Source organism: Entelurus aequoreus, linkage group LG12 (genome assembly GCF_033978785.1).
Source record: "Entelurus aequoreus isolate RoL-2023_Sb linkage group LG12, RoL_Eaeq_v1.1, whole genome shotgun sequence".
Classification (NCBI taxonomy): domain Eukaryota; kingdom Metazoa; phylum Chordata; class Actinopteri; order Syngnathiformes; family Syngnathidae; genus Entelurus; species Entelurus aequoreus.
The window spans coordinates 11,715,063-11,733,429 of record NC_084742.1 but is presented as its reverse complement, the minus strand read 5'-3'; the positions used below and the strand labels follow the sequence as shown (position 1 = coordinate 11,733,429).

Genomic DNA, 18,367 nt, shown 5'->3' with positions numbered 1-18,367 from the left:
CTTTAATGTACAGGACATTTTATTTCAAGGTGTATCAGTGATAGAAAAAAAAAAGTACTTGGGTTCAACTGACCTCTTTTGCGTTGGAAACAAAAGAATCTCGATAAAACTTTTCTTCATAATGCACTTTTTTATTTTCAAAAGCTATTTTATACACTGCTAGCACGTGTTAAAAAAACAAAGCAAAAAACATGTAAATTACTGACTATATTAAAGTCGCTGTTGTTCCAAATGATTTATTGTTGTTTTTGAATCATTGAAATGTGTGTCCTTTACAAGGTGTTTTATTTACAGGATGATTCATCTATCAATGTGCAATTTTGCAGTGGAGTCTTGTAAGTCGCAAAGTAAAAGAAAAAAGTCCATAATGCATTTCCCACACAAGAGAAAATGGTGATAAAATCTAGACTGATATGAAAATATTACGATACTAGTGAGATGCTACCAGTGTGGTGTCTCCGACTGTTCCTCTTGACAAATTTCACCCTCACACAGTGGAGGTAATTGTTTAAAAGTGTTGACTTGCTGAAGTCGCGTACATGAGAACAAATAAATGGCGGACGAGCATTGTTAGTTAGCGTGACAACGTAACTTCATCCGCTTGACGGAGCGCCTGTGTCACCTAGCCTGTCTTGGGGGGAGGCGACGTCCGGTTCGCAGTTCATTCGCATGCCAGCTTACTGTCAAAGCTGGACAGGCCGATGGCGAAGGCCTGAAGGGCACACATGGGGTAGTTGTAGTCCAGAGTGAAGATGTCCTCGGCCACTCGGCCAAACTGCATGATGATGTAGTCGACTTTTGGAAGCGGAGGGAGAAGACAGGTGAAGCTACGTTCAGCTGTTGGAGATTTAAACCTCTGCGAGGGACACTTACGGTCGTTGTCGTGGACTATCTGGAAGTTCTTGATGGAAGCCTGCGTGACGCGCCCGTGGAAGTTGAGCTGGTAGGACTGCGTGTCGTCGTTCCAAACGGGATTCTTGTTGTGCAGCTCGATCAGGTTGTCCAGGGACTGACTCTGCCAGCGGCTCAGCAGGCTCTCCTGATCCTGCATCATGAATTGATTAACGTGGACCCCGACTTAATCAAGTGGAAAAACTTATTCGGGTGTTACCATTTAGTGGTCAATTGTACGGAATATGTACTGTACTGTGCAATCTACTAATAAAAGTCTCAATCAAATCAAGAGTACCATATTTTTAGGACTATAAGTCGCAGTTTTTTTCATAGTTTGACCGGGGGTGCGACTTATACTCAGGAGCGACTTATGTGTGAAATTATTAACACATTACCGTAAAATATCAAATAATATTATTTAGCTCATTCACGTAAGAGACTAGACGTATAAGATTTCATCGGATTTTGCGATTAGGAGTGACAGATTGTTTGGTAAACGTATAGCATGTTCTATATGTTATAGTTATTTGAATATGTTACGTTAACATACCAGGCACGTTCTCAGTTGGTTATTTATGCGTCATATAACATACACTTATTCAGCCTGTTGTTCACTATTCTTCATTTATTTAAAATTGCCTTTCAAATGTTCTTGGTGTTGGGTTTTATCAAATAAATTTCCCCAAAAAATGCGACTTATACTTCAGTGCGACTTATATATGTTTTTTTCCTTCTTTATTATGCATTTTCGGCCGGTGCGACTAAAACTCCGGAGCGACTTATAGTCCGAAAAATACGGTACAAATGCAAAAGAGAAAAATAGGGGTCCACAAAAGGGGGCGGCAGACTCACGTTTTGGGGCCTAACGGGCACCCGCTCAAAGTTGGCGTTCATGCCTGGGATTATCACGGTCATCTTGCGGGGTCCCTTGAATCCCAGAACGTTGGTTTCCTACGCGGCGGTGGAGAGAAGGCAGATGGAGAGTGAGTGAATACAATCTGGCCTGTGTGTGTCACTCACGTAGCAGACAGCGGCCAGCTCCTGTCGAGTGCTGCAGCCCTCTACCATCGCCGCAGGGTTTTTGCAGGGGCTTGTGCCGTTGTCGTACACTGTGAATTTGGTGCCCATAAGGTTGGACCTGGCGGGGAACCCACAGGAAACACTTTAGAGAATGCGATTAATCATCCCCTCGTTGAGTTGTACCTCAGCTTGCCGATAAAGCTCTCTCCTTCTCGTGATAAGTCGGTGGCGTCTACTGAGATGAGGTAGTTGGACGTCTTACTCTTCTTCCTCTTCCTGCCCGCCAACAAGAACACCTAAGGACAGCGAGACCAAGAAGACTGTTGAGTCAAGCAGCATAATGCACTGCAAAAACTGAAATCTAAGTAAGATTAATTATCTCAAATAAGGGTGATATTTTCTTATTTTCTGTCTGATAAGAAAATTCTTCTCAATACTTGTTTTAAGGGTTTTGGTCCTAAATTATCTCAGTAAGATATTACAGCTTGTAGCTGAGATTTTATGACCTATATTGAGTAAAACATGCTTGAAACTAGAATATCAACTGTTGCAAAGCTGTGTCATCAACACTCACAAGTATAAAACTACTTTTTTAATGTAATCATTTCTTATTTCAAGCATGAAAAAAAAAAACATGACTTTGACACAATTTTGTCTCATAATTAAAACGGATGGACTTTGCTGTTTTATTTTCCAATGAAACAATATAGAATATGTACTCATAAAGTAGCACAGTTGGCACAGTACAGTAAACTGACAGTTAATATTTAAACATTTAACATGTGACATTTTTAACAATTTTGAACAGAAATAGTTCATGCACATTCAGATGAATTCTTAAAAATTACAATTAAACATTTTTGGGCCGGGGGCCGGGCTGTATATATGCGCACTAATTGACTGAAAGAGCATGCACTTGGCGCGATGATATCATGTTATCGATGAAAAAATGCATTTTTAGACAATATGATTTGCTTGAGCGGCTAGGAGACACCGAGAGTAACAAGCGGTTGCCTTGTTGCCTTTCTATTAAGAACAATACATTTGTTTTTAGTATAAGTTTTCTGGTTTCATGAAATGTAATGCCGAGCGCATATCATTATGTCAAGATAATGCACTAGCGTTTACTTAATTTAAGAATATTTTTCAACATATTGAGCAAAAAGGTCTCTTTTTTTTTTCTACCAAGAAAAGTGCACTTGTTATTAGTGAGAATATACTTATTTTAAGGTATTTTTGGGTTAATTGAAGTTAGCTAATTTTACTTGTTTTGGAAAGTCTTGACAAGCCAAATTTTCTTGTTCTATTGGCAGATAGTTTTGCTTAGTTCAAATAAAATACCCCTAATTTTATTGTATTTTTTTCTTGTTTTTGAACACTGACTTTTTGCAGTGTGACGACCGAATGTGCCGCACGGTTACCTTTTTGCCGTCCTCCCTTTCCATGTGCATGTAGTACGTGGGGTACAGGCCGCGGTCCATGCCCTTCTTGTCGCGGCTGATGCGGCATTTGACGGTGGCGCCGCGCGGGGCTGGGACCAAAACAAACTCCTCTAAATTTGTCACCTCCAGAGGCGAACTGCGGGAAGAAGGCGAGCTGCCAGCTACCTCCGGGAAAAAGTCTTTGGCACTGGAGGCAGAGGCGGGCCTTATGGCATCCACGTTCGGAGTTGGGGATTGCGGACGCTCGTCCTCGTTGTCCTCGCTGGATTCGTCAAAGTTCATGCTGCCTGACAGCCCTGAACAAGCACAGGAGGAACACTTGTGAGCACAGCCGGAAAGGACTGCTCACAAAAATTAAAGACCACCTTCCTCAAACAAACCTCTGACTATGCGGAGCAATGATGCCATCTGCTGTCTCGAGTTGTAACTGCAAGCCACTCAGACAGGGCCACATTTGTTCGTAGCGGTCTAAATGTATCCATTGCAGGCGGCCACAAATAACTAAATGTTCGTAAAGTACTACAGTCATCCCCTGTTTATTGCTGTCAATTGGTTCTAAATATGACTTTGATTAATGAATATCTGCGAAGTAGGAATAATTAATTTTAAATCAAATATTTTCATAGTTTAAGCATAAACAACCAGTTTACGACCTTCCAAATGGGTGTTTTAACAATATGAGAGCGTTCTAGACATGGAATAACATCCTTTAGTCACCTTTACAGTCTTACATAATTACAATTCAATATAGTAATGTTGCATGAAGCTGAACTAATCAGTGGCCACAATACTGAACAGTGTGCTCTGATTGGTTTGGTCTCATTTAGTGGTTGTTGTATTGCTATTTTTGCGGCTGAATAAACAAAAAAATATAGCCGAGCGGTATGGCTTGGTTGGTAGAGAGGCCGTGCAACCAACTGGAGGGTGCCAGGTTCAAACCCCGCTTCCACCATCCTACTCACTTCTGTTGTGTCCTTGGGCAAGATACTTTACCCACCTGCTCCCAGTGCCACCCACACTGGTTTAAATGTAACTTAGATTATGGGTTTCACTATGTAAAGCGATTTGAGTCACTAGAGAAAAGCACTATATAAATATAATTCACTTCATTTTTATGCTTGAAAATGCTTACTTTATGACCAAAAAGTATATGTGTATGTATGTACTGAGTAGCCCTGTATGCACAGCTCCCAGTCCAACACTGAACTATATGTACTTGGTACTTCATCGTGATCCTACATGGTTTGCATTAGAGGTGGGAACCTTTGGCCACCTCACGATTAGATTACGGATATGATTCAGGAGCTACGATTCGAATAAAAATCTATTATTTATGCATCTTTAATATATGTATATTGATGCCGTTTTTTGTTTCACTAAATAAGCGTTTATCACTTGTAAGTTTTAAAAACAGAAATTTGATAAGAAGAACCCATCACATTTATTAAATTCATGGAAATGTGTGCAAAACTTGAACATACTGTAAGTGCCCTACAATAAAGGAGCTGGTCGGACCTCTCGGTGAGGTGGCTCGCTGCAGTCAGCCAAATTTTAGAGCTGTGTGCATTACTTTAAATAAATAATTTATCAATTATCGACAATTACTTAATGATTTTATAATCATCCATGTCCGAATTGCGATGCATCTAAATATCGATTACTTCCCCCACCTCTAGTTTGCGTCATGTGAAGGTTTGTAGAGTCGCAAGCACAACAGAGCTCTGTCTTTGTGTCGTGACTGCTAACTTTACACGGAGACTGTCCACGCCCTTGTTAGATGGTTGCGCTCAGCAGTTTCCAAGCCTCACCTTGTTTCAGCAGTAGTTCGTGGATGACCGTCTTGGGCTCCAGCAACGTCTGTCTGTCTGCGACCTTCTCCGCTTCCCCTGCCACTGAAGTCGGAGAAGGAGGAGGAGGGGGCTGGCTCTTTTGCGAGGACAGACACTGGGCCTTGTTCACCAACGCAACTTTGGTTTTTATTCCCTTGTTAGGAGTTTTGGGTCCCAGAACAGCTGCCGGTCCGTCAATACCTACCGCCGAGGACAGAAACAGTTTACAAATCTGATTGTTCCCAGCTGCAGTTGTCCGCTGTCCTGCTATTACCGTCCACGTTGATGTCGCCAGCATTGCGAGGATAAGAGTCCACCAGCGGAGCCTGCTCCTCGCCGTGCCGCATGCGGGACAGTCGCTGCCGGGCCTCCGTGTTGGGCTGGACCATATGGGGTTCTTGACGTTTCCTCCGCTGCTTCTGCTCCAGCAAAGACCTCTGTGGCACCAAAATGTATTTTATAACACATTCTGGTACTCCATTCTGTAGCAAATACTTGCACCAAACTAACTACTAGTTCTCTTCAGTCAGCCCAGTAGAGTTTTAATAAGAGTTTGGTATTAGCTCCACACCTGTTTTTCCAGCTTCTGCTGCATGATGCTGCTGTGATCTTCAAATCCACTGCAGGACAGAGAAGAAACATTCCCATCATGCACCTGCTGTCAACACGTTGTACTTGCGCCATTCTACCAAATCAGTGCCAATTGCCTCCCTGGGAAATAAAATGGATACATGATAAAATTAAGTATAAAAGGTGTTTTTTTTTAATGAAGCAAAGTGTTTTATACATTGATCTGATTGCATATGTCATTGATATAATGTAAAACATTAATTTAAACTGCCTGGAACACTAGGAAAATGCAATTATTGCCCATTCCCGTTTCTTAGAATTAGACTTTATCATTAAATATAATAATTTAAATCGTTCAGAAAGTTTATAAATTTTAGATTATCTTTATTCTAAATATACTTAAGCTTTTTTTTTTTTAAGTTAAAATTCAATTCACACTTTAGTTGTGCCCCTTGGTTTTAACTCAGTCCTGTTACCCCAAAATGACCCCCTCTGAAAATGTTTCAATATTCCTAAGTCACATGATCCAAAGAAGGATGCATCTATTGTATGTGTATATATATATATATATATATATATATATATATATATATATATATATATATATATATATATATATATATATATATATATATATATATATATATATATATATGTATATATATATATATATATATATATATATATATATATATATATATATATATATATATGTATATACATGTATGTATATATATATATATATATATATATATATATATATGTGTATATATATATATATGTATATACATGTATGTATATATATATAATTATATATATATAAAATCATATATATATATATATACATATATACATATATATATATATATACATATATATATATATATACATATATACATATATATATATATATACATATATACATATATATATATATATACATATATATATATACATATATATATATATATATATATATATATATATATATATATATATATATACACACATACATATATATATATATATACATACCTATAGATTTTCGAATTAATTGCGATTCTTATTTGTAACGATACTTAATCGATTACAAAAAAATCAAAAATCGATTGTTAAAAAAAATTTAATTTTTTTTTTATCTGTCCAGTCCAACCAGGCAAATCATATTGTTGATGTAGATGCCCATATTTGCTGTAGAGATTTACTTTAGAAAATAAAAGTGTTGGATACTGGTCTTGTTGCCTTATTTGTGTCATGTCTGTGTTCATGTTTTTGTTTGGCCATGTGCTGTTTTGTTTTTTGGACACTTCCTTAGTTCCTGGTTTCACTTCCTGGTTTTGTTTGTCACCATAGCAACCATTAGTTTCACCTGTTCCACGTTTGGACTCACACACACCTGTCTCACGTTTTCACAGTTAGTCACGCACCTGTTTTCACTTTTCATGTCACTATATAGGCTTTTCTGTTTCTGTTGTTCGTCCTGGCGACATCATACATTCATGCCATGTTCACAGTTCCTTGTCACGTAAGTTTTTGTTTGTTTAATGTTCATAGTTCTCCGCCATTGTGCGCGCCTTTTGTTTTCTAGTCAAGTTTTTTACCTCCGCTGTGAGCGCCTTTTGTTTGTACCTTTTGTTTGAGTTAATAGTAATAATTAAATATGTCTTTACCTGCACGCCACGTCCGTTCCATTTCTTTTGCACCACGGGAGAGCAAACCACGCCATAGACCAAGTCTTGACAGATGTCGCCAGCACGAGAGCTCTCCCGCAAAAAAATTGGACAATTTTGACGAGGCAACGTGGGAGGTCCTCCGCGCGCTGGAGGAAGAGACGCTGCGTTATTCCTCCGGTAAGCGCAGAGACCTGATGTGGGGGCCAGATGGAAATCTGGTGCCATTGAGCTCCAGTTGGTCCGAGGATGGCGCTGCGTCACCGCAGTCCTGGAAGCGCCGCTCCAGACCAAAGACATCAGGGAAGGCGAGCGGACAGCATGCGGCGCTGCCGCAGGCTCCTCCCACTCCGGGCGGAAGCAGGTTGCTGCCAGCTCCACAGCTCCAAAATGACATCACAGACCAGGATTTTTTTTTTCTGAACTCTTTTTCTTTTGATCATCCGCCTCCAGCCAAAGACTCTAAAAACATGATAAGACATTACCAGGACATGTTTTTAGAAATCAGATCCTGTCAATCCAAGCCGCCCAAATTCCATGCCCCGCCCCCCAGGACTCAAGCCACGCCCAAGTCACACTTTTTTTTTTCACCCACAAGATCCCAGGTGGGAGGGAAAGAAAGACATTTTGGACAATTTAGAGGGGAGGATTCTGCCCTCCTCCTGAACCCCCTCCGCCCACCCCAAAAGACGGTTCCAGACCGCGGGGAGCGCGTCTGGGATCCGCTCCTTGAGGGGGGGGCTAGGGCTGGGAATTGTTCAGGTGGGGTGGGTCAGCATCGCCATGCCAAGCCACAGCCTCCAGCTCGGCCACCACCACCACCTGTCTTTCGTCACGCCAAGCCACAGCCTCCAGCACGACCCCCACCACCTGTCTTTCGTCACGCCAAGCCACAGCCTCCAGCACGACCCCCACCACCTGTCTTTCGACCTGCCAAGCCACCAGCACGACCACCACCACCAGTTTTTTGACCATGCCAAGATCCACCTGCTCCACGCCCAGCTCCACGCCAAGCGCCACCAGTACCTGCTCCACGCCAAGCGCCACCAGTACCTGCTCCACGCCAAGCGCCACCAGTACCTGCTCCACGCCAAGCGCCGCCAGTACCTGCTCCACGCCAAGCGCCGCCAGTACCTGCTCCACGCCAAGCGCCGCCAGTACCTGCTCCACGCCAAGCGCCGCCAGTACCTGCTCCACGCCAAGCGCCGCCAGTACCTGCTCCACGCCAAGCGCCACCAGTACCTGCTCCACGCCAAGCGCCACCAGTACCTGCTCCACGCCAAGCGCCACCAGTACCTGCTCCACGCCAAGCGCCACCAGTACCTGCTCCACGCCAAGCGCCACCAGTACCTGCTCCACGCCAAGTGCCGCTCGTGGCTGCCCCACGCCGCCAAGTGCCGCCCGTGGCTGCCCCACGCCGCCAAGTGCCGCCCGTGGCTGCCCCACGCCGCCAAGTGCCGCCCGTGGCTGCCCCACGCCGCCAAGTGCCGCCCGTGGCTGCCCCACGCCGCCAAGTGCCGCCCGTGGCTGCCCCACGCCGCCAAGTGCCGCCCGTGGCTGCCCCACGCCGCCAAGTGCCGCCCGTGGCTGCCCCACGCCGCCAAGTGCCGCCCGTGGCTGCCCCACGCCGCCAAGTGCCGCCCGTGGCTGCCCCACGCCAAGACCCGCCAAGTGACCAAGACCCGCCAAGTGACCAAGACCCGCCAAGTGACCAAGACCCGCCAAGTGACCAAGACCCGCCAAGTGACCAAGACCAAGACCCGCCAAGTGACCAAGACCAAGACCCGCCAAGTGACCAAGACCAAGAACCGCCAAGTGACCAAGACCCGCCAAGTGACCAAGACCAAGACCCGCCAAGTGACCAAGACCAAGACCCGCCAAGTGACCAAGACCAAGAACCGCCAAGTGACCAAGACCCGCCAAGTGACCAAGACCAAGACCCGCCAAGTGACCAAGACCAAGAACCGCCAAGTGACCAAGAACCGCCAAGTGACCAAGAACCGCCAAGTGACCAAGACCCGCCAAGTGACCAAGACCCGCCAAGTGACCCAAACCAAGACCAAGTCCAAGACCAAGACCAACCACGCCAAGACCAAGTCCAAGACCAAGACCCAGACCCTCGCCAAGACCAAGACCAAGACCCATGCCAAGACCAAGACCCTCGTCAAGACCCGCCACGCCAAGCTTCGCCGCCTGACGCACCACGCCAAGCTTCGCCGCCTGACGCACCACGCCAAGCTTCGCCGCCTGCCACGACAACGCGCCCACCTCCTCGTCGGCCAAGGATGTGGCCTTTCCATGGGCGTCCGCCACGCCAGGTGCGCCGACCTCCTCGTCTGCCACGAATGTGGCCATTCCCAGGTCGCCCACCTCGTCAGGTTCAGCGGCGGTCTACCCGCCGCCGCCACCTGACTCTGCCCCGGTGGATTCGGGGACACCTGGTCTGGCGACCCACCGCCATGTCCCCCTCCCCCCCTCCCATGACTCTTGATCCTGTTTTTTGTTTTTGGACATCTGGGATCTGTCCGTAAGGGGGGGGTTCTGTCATGTCTGTGTTCATGTTTTTGTTTGGCCATGTGCTGTTTTGTTTTTTGGACACTTCCTTAGTTCCTGGTTTCACTTCCTGGTTTTGTTTGTCACCATAGCAACCATTAGTTTCACCTGTTCCACGTTTGGACTCACACACACCTGTCTCACGTTTTCACAGTTAGTCACGCACCTGTTTTCACTTTTCATGTCACTATATAGGCTTTTCTGTTTCTGTTGTTCGTCCTGGCGACATCATACATTCATGCCATGTTCACAGTTCCTTGTCACGTAAGTTTTTGTTTGTTTAATGTTCATAGTTCTCCGCCATTGTGCGCGCCTTTTGTTTTCTAGTCAAGTTTTTTACCTCCGCTGTGAGCGCCTTTTGTTTGTACCTTTTGTTTGAGTTAATAGTAATAATTAAATATGTCTTTACCTGCACGCCACGTCCGTTCCATTTCTTTTGCACCACGGGAGAGCAAACCACGCCATAGACCAAGTCTTGACAATTTGTATTTTACTTTATTAAAACCAGAAACCAGTTTTCTTTTAAGTAATATAGAAATTGATCAAAGCTGTGCATTTATTTTATAAAGGAATGTAGTAAATCATAGAACTGGCATCCAGTGTTTTTAAAAAAAAGTATTGATTTTGAAACGAGAATAATTTTGAATCAAGAATTTATTCTGAATTGAATTATTACCCCCAAGAATCGAATCAAATTGTGTGGTGCCCAAAAATTCACAGCCCTAGTAAATAGTAATTGGATTTTCCTTGTATAGCACTTTTCTTAGGTCAAATACTATTAAGAAGGGGGGGCATGTGAGCGCCTGTACCAGGTAATGCCGACCGGAATTCTTGGTGGACGCCTCTCAGAGGGCAAGAGGCCATGTGTTGCTTGGCTACGGTCAGAAGGTCAACAGCAGGGTGTAAGGTCTCTGATGTGGACTCTTCTTCCATGACATGCTTTAGCATTTGTATTTACTGTACATATTCAACTGTGTTAAGACAACATTGATTAATTTGTACTTAAAGACGACAGCTTCTCGTCTAAGGACTATGGTAAGAACAGGTGCTGGTGACAAAGTGAAAGGGTTGAAGGAAGGGTGTTGTCATTGTTTACCTTGTTGTTGTCGAGCTGGACGAGAAGCCGGTGGAGCTGGGGGGTCTTCGTGGTTGGGGGAAAACGGCAATTTGGTGTTCGAGGGAAGAGCAGAAGAGAAGATAGAGTTTGGTGAAACAACACATGATCACAGGCTTTGCTAATCAATGTTTCATAAGGCTTAGGTGAGAAAACACGGTCAGAGGTAACCATGGAGATTGCCGCTCCGGCTCATTTAGAAACAATTAACTGTGGCTTAAACGCTTTTAAGCTGCTTTGTAATTGGACGCCTTCTACATTAACTGTGGCTTAAACGCTTTTAAGCTGCTCTGTAATTGGACGCCTTCTCGCTTTGGCGCCAAAGATCCCAGATTGTCCAATTACCGCGAGCAGAACGACACCTGCGGTCCAATACGAGCGCTGTGACAAAGCTGACCATCTACTTTTTTTTGGCTTACAGTTTTGGACCAACGCTAACTACAACCATGAGAACAAAGAGACGCGTTCATAGACTGTCACAATCCCTGGGCATCTGACGGATGTTTGTTTTCATGTATTCTATTCGCACAGCTAAATAATGAAAGCAAACAATTAGAAAACATTTTTCAGTATGACACAGTAAAAAGTAAGCATTATTATCTTTGTAAAGGCAGATTTGGTCATATTATCACTGTTAAATTCCCTGTTAGGTCTCTTTGTTGGAGGTTTAATTAACTCACAAGGGCACGTGAGCGACAAAGCTCTGCTGCAGGCAATAAAATTAGATTCCGTTCCTAATTCTCAATCGGAGAAAAAAATACAGCTGCCACAATGAGAGACAAAAGTGCAAGTTGAGCTTGTAACAGTTAAAAGCAACAAACGTCGACTCATCTTTACTCACATAATTCACTTGACAGCATTAAGCAAATCTGATGCATGCTACCGACAACCCAGCTTGCCCCAAAATCAAAACAAGCGCTCCTTTCAAGCATATTTTACTTGCAATCATCCTTCATGAGATGATGCGCTCTACCTGTAAGACCAGCGGCTGTAGACCGGCTGTGAGGCACCATTCTTCATCGACTCCATCCTCATTCCAGAGTTTTCTCCCTGAGAGATCCCTCGCTCGTATGTGGGCGACAGTTAATACGGTGAGGTCCCACCCGAGGGAGGGGGTCGTTGCCATGACTTCACACAATGCACAAATGCTCGGCTAGAAAAAGTCAAGGTGTGGATGTTCTCCAGGGAAGAATATTTGGACTTCCTGACTACTTTTGCTGCAACTTATCCAAAGGTGCTCGATAACTGCTTAATGTTGAGAGCCCATAGGGTTTGGAACAGCCTCCATAACTGACAGGATGTGAGTGAGATGTTCCAAGTAACACTCACCTGTAAGATTGCTATCCTAAAAAGACAGCAAGCTCGGTGCTAGGAAACCAGAACCTCTCTGTCTTCTATTTTAGTTTCCTTCACGCGTAAGAGCGACAACGTGGGAGCCTGTTTGTGAGTGTTTGTCCTCGGGGATGGCGTTCAGAATGACATGAAAGTCGACTGATGAACAGCAAGGGAGTGGAATGGCCTCACCGGTGGGAGTAATTGCTGAAGTAAATCCAAAACAAATGACGGAAAAAAGCAGACAAGACAGAGTAATAATAGACACATTTGCAGTAATTGTAATGTAAAAAATAACCCGCTGAAATATTGATACTAATAACTAATAATAACACATCTTTTTTATTTTTTAGCCTTTTTACCTAACAAAAAAATATAAATAACAACAAAACGCCCTCAGAGAGCGCAGACCTCTGCCAGGCCCTAACTCCCAATAAACTAAAGAATCCTTTAAAAAATCCTGAAGGCAGATGGTAAATTGGATTACCCTCAAAATTTAATCACTTGTCCCATTATCCCATTTCAGACATTTTCTAACAGTTTCATTAAAATCTACCGTTATGTTTTGGAGCTAGAGCGAAATAAAATAAACAAAGTGACCCGTTTCATCCACTCTCTTTGTATCTGTGGGTGGAGGGGGGTATGCAAGCATAAACACACAGAGGAGTCTCGTAGCGTAATGCAAGGGAACATATTAAAATGCAAGGGAACATGGTAGAAATGATTCAGATCACCCCCAAAATCTAATTACGTGTTCCTTATCCCATTTCTGACATTTCCTAAAAGATTAATTAAAAACCGGCAACAACTTTTTGAGTTACTTTTCTAACTAGCTAAGGCCACTGCAGGATATGATTTTTGTTAAATCTGATATTTTATATTGTTGTTCAAACAACAGAATTGTTTTTTTAAAAGAGCAAAAAGATATAATGTAGTGAGAAAGGCTGAAATGTTGATTCTAATAATAATAATACACTCTGTCATTTATAACACAAAGCTGACCCTAACATTTGTCTTTAAGTATTTTTTATTTATTTATTTACAATTTTTTTTTTTTTTTTTTTAAATGGTCCCCACATACTTTGACTTTTCAGTAAGCAAGTTTGGACACCCCTGAGGTATTAGTATCAAATTGTCAGCTTTTTTCTGTCATTACATCACAAGTTTTGCTCTTTTTTAATTCTTACTGTTGTTTTTTTATCCAAAAATATGCTGCGGGTCAACAAAACTGAAGCTGCGAGCTGCACTTTGGACACCCCTGTGTTAACATAATTTTTTTTGCATTGTCAAAGCTTAAAACACATGCAATTTTATGCAGCACATGCATTTTTTTCTGTCAAAATTTAAAAAACAAATATGTAAAAAAAAAAAAAAGGACTTTGTTGACGGACATTATTTCCAGGCTTTTGCAGGCCACAAAACCATGTGGACAGGCCAGATTTGGCTCCCAGCACATGAGTTTGACACGTGTGCTCGATGAACACGACCAGAATGGTCAGACGGCAGTGTAATCAGATATACTGTATATCCGATTTACAGTTGCATGAGTCGGATTTGAAAACATTGTAATTGTAGCCTACAGTTTGCATTGGCATAATCTTGTACAGGTCACATTTGGGTGTAAAAAAATCAGAGTTGACCTGCAGTGTGAAGATTGTCTAACAAACCCAGGCATCAAATAACCTCCTGGTTGAGTTTTTTCTTGCCCTGATGTGGGATCTGAGCCGAGGATGTCGTTGTGGCTTGTGCAGCCCTTTGAGACACCTGTGATTAAGGGCTATATAAATAAACTTTGATTGATTGATTGGTAAAAATATCAAAGTGGCCCCGCTGCATCCTTTTGATTTTTCAGTATGTGGAAATTTACAAATACAGTAAATATGATCAGGTGCAAAACACTACATGGGGGCATGACAGTAAATATTGTAAACACTGTGCATACCAGGCAGGCAGTCAAAGACTGGCTTTTAGACCACCAGTCCTGCTCACATTAGCAATACCAGACAGGCAGTTGAACATCAGATGATAACCTGGCGGGAGTAGTCTGATGGCCACCAGAGTACCATTCCAGTCTGGTAACATCGCAAACTTGTTTATGTATGTAATATCAATGGGGTATCTAGCTATTGAATGATACCCTTATGGGTATCATCTGATGGCTACTGCACTGTACCAATCAATCAAGGTTTATTTCTATAGCCCTTAAGACCTACTCAGTGGCCTAGTGGTTAGAGTGTCCGCCCTGAGCTCTGTTGGTTGTGAGTTCAAACCCCGCCCGAGTCATACCAAAGACTTTAAAAACGGGACCCATGACCTCCCTGCTTGGCACTCAGCATCAAGGGTTGGAATTGGGAGTTAAATCACCAAAAATTATTCCCGGGTGTGGCTCACTGCTCCCCTCACCCCCCAGGGGGTAATCAAGGGTGATGGGTCAAATGCAGAGAATAAATTCGCCACACCTAGTGTGTGTGTGACAATCATTGGTACTTTAACTGTATGTGGACTTTGATAAAAACTTCTGCACCTTAAATGAAGCTGCTAATACACTGTAACTTCACCGCCCACTGATTTGCAATTCACATACCCTCTATGTATTGTATTTATATTTTAAATTGTTTATTATGGTGTAATTTTTTATATTGTTGTGTATTTTCAATCATGTTTGATTTTATTGTGGATGTTAGATGCGCCATAAAAGGACTACAGATAAAAATTAGCATGGTGCTAAATCTGATGCAGTCATCTTTTTTATTGTAACTGCACATTGTCCTTCAAATAAACAAATATAAACACACCACTGAAAAATGTTGCTTAATTGCTTAATTTTGGACTTTTGCAGGCTTAACATGGTATGATTTGGCACATGGGTAGCACGGTGGAACAGGGGTTAGTGCATCAATCCCGGGCTCTGATCTTTCTGTGTGGAGTTTGCATGTTCTCCCCGTGACTGCGTGGGTTCCCTCCGGGTACTCCGGCTTCCTCCCACCTCCAAAACCATGCACCTGGGGATAGGTTGATTGGCAACACTAAATTGGCCCTAGTGCAGTGGTTCTTAACCTTGTTGGAGGTACCGAACCCCAGCAGTTTCATATGCGCATTCACCGAACCCTTCTTTAGTGAAAAATAAAATGTTTTATTTCAAATTCAAGACAAAGTTTTGATACTGATACATACTAAAGTGGTAACACTTTAGTATGGGGAACATATTCTAAGTAACAAAGACTTTATTTAGAGTTATTTGGTGAGGGTTAGGGTTATAATAAGGCCATGCCGAATAAGGCATTATTAAGTACTTAATAATGACTAGTTAAGAGCCAATATGTTACTAATTTACATGTTAATAAGCAACTAATTAATGGTGAATATGTTCCCCATACTAAAGTGTTACCATGTTTTTTAACTGGTGCACAAAATGAACCGTGCATGAACATCACCTTGTTCAAAGAACAAAACACAGTGCATGAACTACAACAAATTACACACCTGCAAATCAGTGTGACTTCTGCTGTTGCTGTATCTGTAATACGCAGATAGGGAGAAGTTTTTATTTACACAATGAGTCGGGTGTGTCTTGACCTCCTTCGAACCCCTAGGGTTCGATCGAACCCAGGTTAAGAACCACTGCCCTAGTGTGTGAATGTGAGTGTGAATGTTCTGTCTATCTGTGTTGGTCTTGTGATGAGGTGGCGACTTGTCCAGGGTGTACCCGCCTTCCGCCCGAATGCAGCTGAGATAGGCTCCAGCGACCCCAAAAGGGACAAGCGGTAGGAAATGGATGGATGGATGTGTCAGACATGACATACCCAGGATTACAGTAACGCATACATGCCGAAAAAGAGTAGGAAGAAGTACATGTAATTCATTCTGCCACAGCTGTAAGTATTATTAATAATAAATAAATAATAAATGGATTATACTTGTATAGCGCTTTTCTACCAAAGTCTTTGAATAATGGATAGATGGACTTTTAGGCACACACGTTGTTTCATGACAAAGTTCCATCGGAATGTAGTAAGAAGCAAAACATAGGAGAGCGAGTTCAAACGTGCATTATTTACTGTAACGTTGCAATGCCCCCTGTAGTGTAGTGTGCTGCAACATTGGTTACCTAACGTGAAAAAACAGGAAATGGATGGAAGAAAAAAAACACAAGACGTAAATTAAACTAACGTTATGCTGTAGAATCTGTTTTTACATTAGTTTTTACAGTCTTTCTGTAAACTGTTCTTTTTAAGAATGCGTGGGTTTTTTTTAAGTTATCAACTCAAGTTGTTGTTAGCCGTGTAATGTTGTTAGCTAGTTTGTTACCGTTAGCAGCTAGCGCTAGCCCCCCGGGGCTAAAAGTTACCGTCGACGAGACAACTTTTTGGGGTCCCAAGTGAAGCTTGGAGCCACGGCGACGAGTTTCTTGTTTAACAATACACACGAAGGAGGATTATTTGTCATTACAAGTGATTAGAAATAAGGTGTTTTCCCTCACCTGATGCTGTAATAACTCATGTTTATCCACGGTTGCTAAGGAAGATCCTCCTGTCCACTTTTTTTTTCGCCGAGCAAACTCAGCAACGCCGTCCTTAGTTACCACACACACCAACAAGGCACGCCGCCATTGGTGGGCGCTTCAGCTAAATCGCGTGTGATTGGTGGATGTCACCCAAAGGGGGCGGGCTCGGCGCGCGTGTTTTTGTCGTAAAAGTGCTTGCATTAATAGGTTTTTTTAATCGTTTCTCAGTCACAAAGATAACGTTTTTTTTGACGGTGTGAGATAAATCAAAGGTTTGCTGATTGATATAGTGTATTTTTTCTAATGTTTATTGTGTTGCAATGCATCAATTGTTCACTAAACTCAATGCAAAGTGGGTTTATTCCATGTATTTTACATAACACAATTGGGGTAAATGCTCAACTTATTTTTACACTGATGTTACACAGTGACTCATAATTATAAATCCATGTTACTTGCAGAAAACTTTAACCATATACTTGATTTGTCAATCATTAGGTTTTGCCAGGCGCTAAGCAGTAGGAAATGGATGGATGGATGCACAGTGTCACGCTCAAGATCACCCGTGACCCTGATAAATGATGAATGAATTAAACCAAAACAAATCCTCCATTTCTCGTCAAACCAATAATTTCATACACAAGTAACCAGATCGTTTAGCTGCCAATAAGCATGTCACATTCCGACAGCAGGCCTCGCTCCTTGAGCAACGACATCAGATCTGTCCTCCTCCTCCATGTCACTTTCACGCCGTAGTGCCGCTCCGGCGTGTCCGGCACGAGAACGTCAGGTGTATGTTGATGTGGCGGCGAACGCGGCTGAGCCAGTATCCAGTGCGCAGAAGGAGTAGACGACAAGGAGCGCTTGTCCTCTCGCGTTACTTTAGGAGTGTCCACATCGGGTGGCGCGCAGACGCTGCCCACGGAAGCGTCATCATTAGAAGCAGCCTTCACATTCTTCCTTTTTCTCACCGCTTTTTTTGGCATCTTCTGGCACGCTGCAGTGTTTTCCAAACCATTTCCTCCGAAATCCGCCGCGTTGCTGGCGGCCTGCTGAGCGCGGTGCTGCCCCTTTGACCCGGACTTGAACGACAACGGGGGGAACTTGCACACGCTGCTGGTCTTCCTATGCAGTTGGCTGCAAGCGTCAAGAATGCTGGTGACCGAGTGGCACTTCCCCCTCCTCCTCCTCCTCCTCCCTCGTCGTGGTGCGACTGAAGTGTCAAACTGTGAGGTGACCTTAAAGAAAAAAAGGGGTAAACAAGGCTGCAGGGATGCACTATTATCAGAATCAGAAATACTTTAATAATCCCAGAGGGGAAATTAAGATTTTCAGCACAATCCCATTCAAGAGCAGACAAACATTACAGGGAGACAGAACAGGATCGCTGACGGGACTGCCAACTTCCGGCGCCCCTTACAAAAAAAGGGGGGTGGGGG

At 43.2% G+C, this 18,367-nt stretch overlaps 1 protein-coding gene across 3 annotated transcripts; it reads right to left on the bottom strand.

Moving 5' to 3' along the window:
- Window positions 1-87: 87 nt before the first annotated feature.
- tulp3 (TUB like protein 3) lies at window positions 88-17,039 on the bottom strand. 3 transcript variants are annotated; one of them, XM_062064718.1, is made up of 11 exons: window positions 12,066-14,318; window positions 11,075-11,119; window positions 5,757-5,805; window positions 5,460-5,622; window positions 5,165-5,386; window positions 3,336-3,652; window positions 2,098-2,210; window positions 1,915-2,032; window positions 1,747-1,845; window positions 874-1,045; window positions 88-795 (listed from the first exon to the last, which is right to left on the bottom strand). In XM_062064718.1, the coding sequence occupies exons 1-11, from the start codon at window positions 12,125-12,127 to the stop codon at window positions 662-664; spliced, it is 1,494 nt and encodes a 497-aa protein (XP_061920702.1). In that variant the 5' UTR covers window positions 12,128-14,318; the 3' UTR covers window positions 88-661. The 3 variants fall into 3 exon arrangements, with proteins under 3 accessions (XP_061920702.1, XP_061920703.1, XP_061920704.1); XM_062064719.1 differs by lacking the exon at window positions 12,066-14,318 and adding an exon at window positions 16,905-17,039 and having other exon boundaries at window positions 89-795; XM_062064720.1 differs by lacking the exon at window positions 12,066-14,318 and adding an exon at window positions 16,905-16,964 and having other exon boundaries at window positions 89-795; window positions 5,757-5,896.
- Window positions 17,040-18,367: the final 1,328 nt, after the last annotated feature.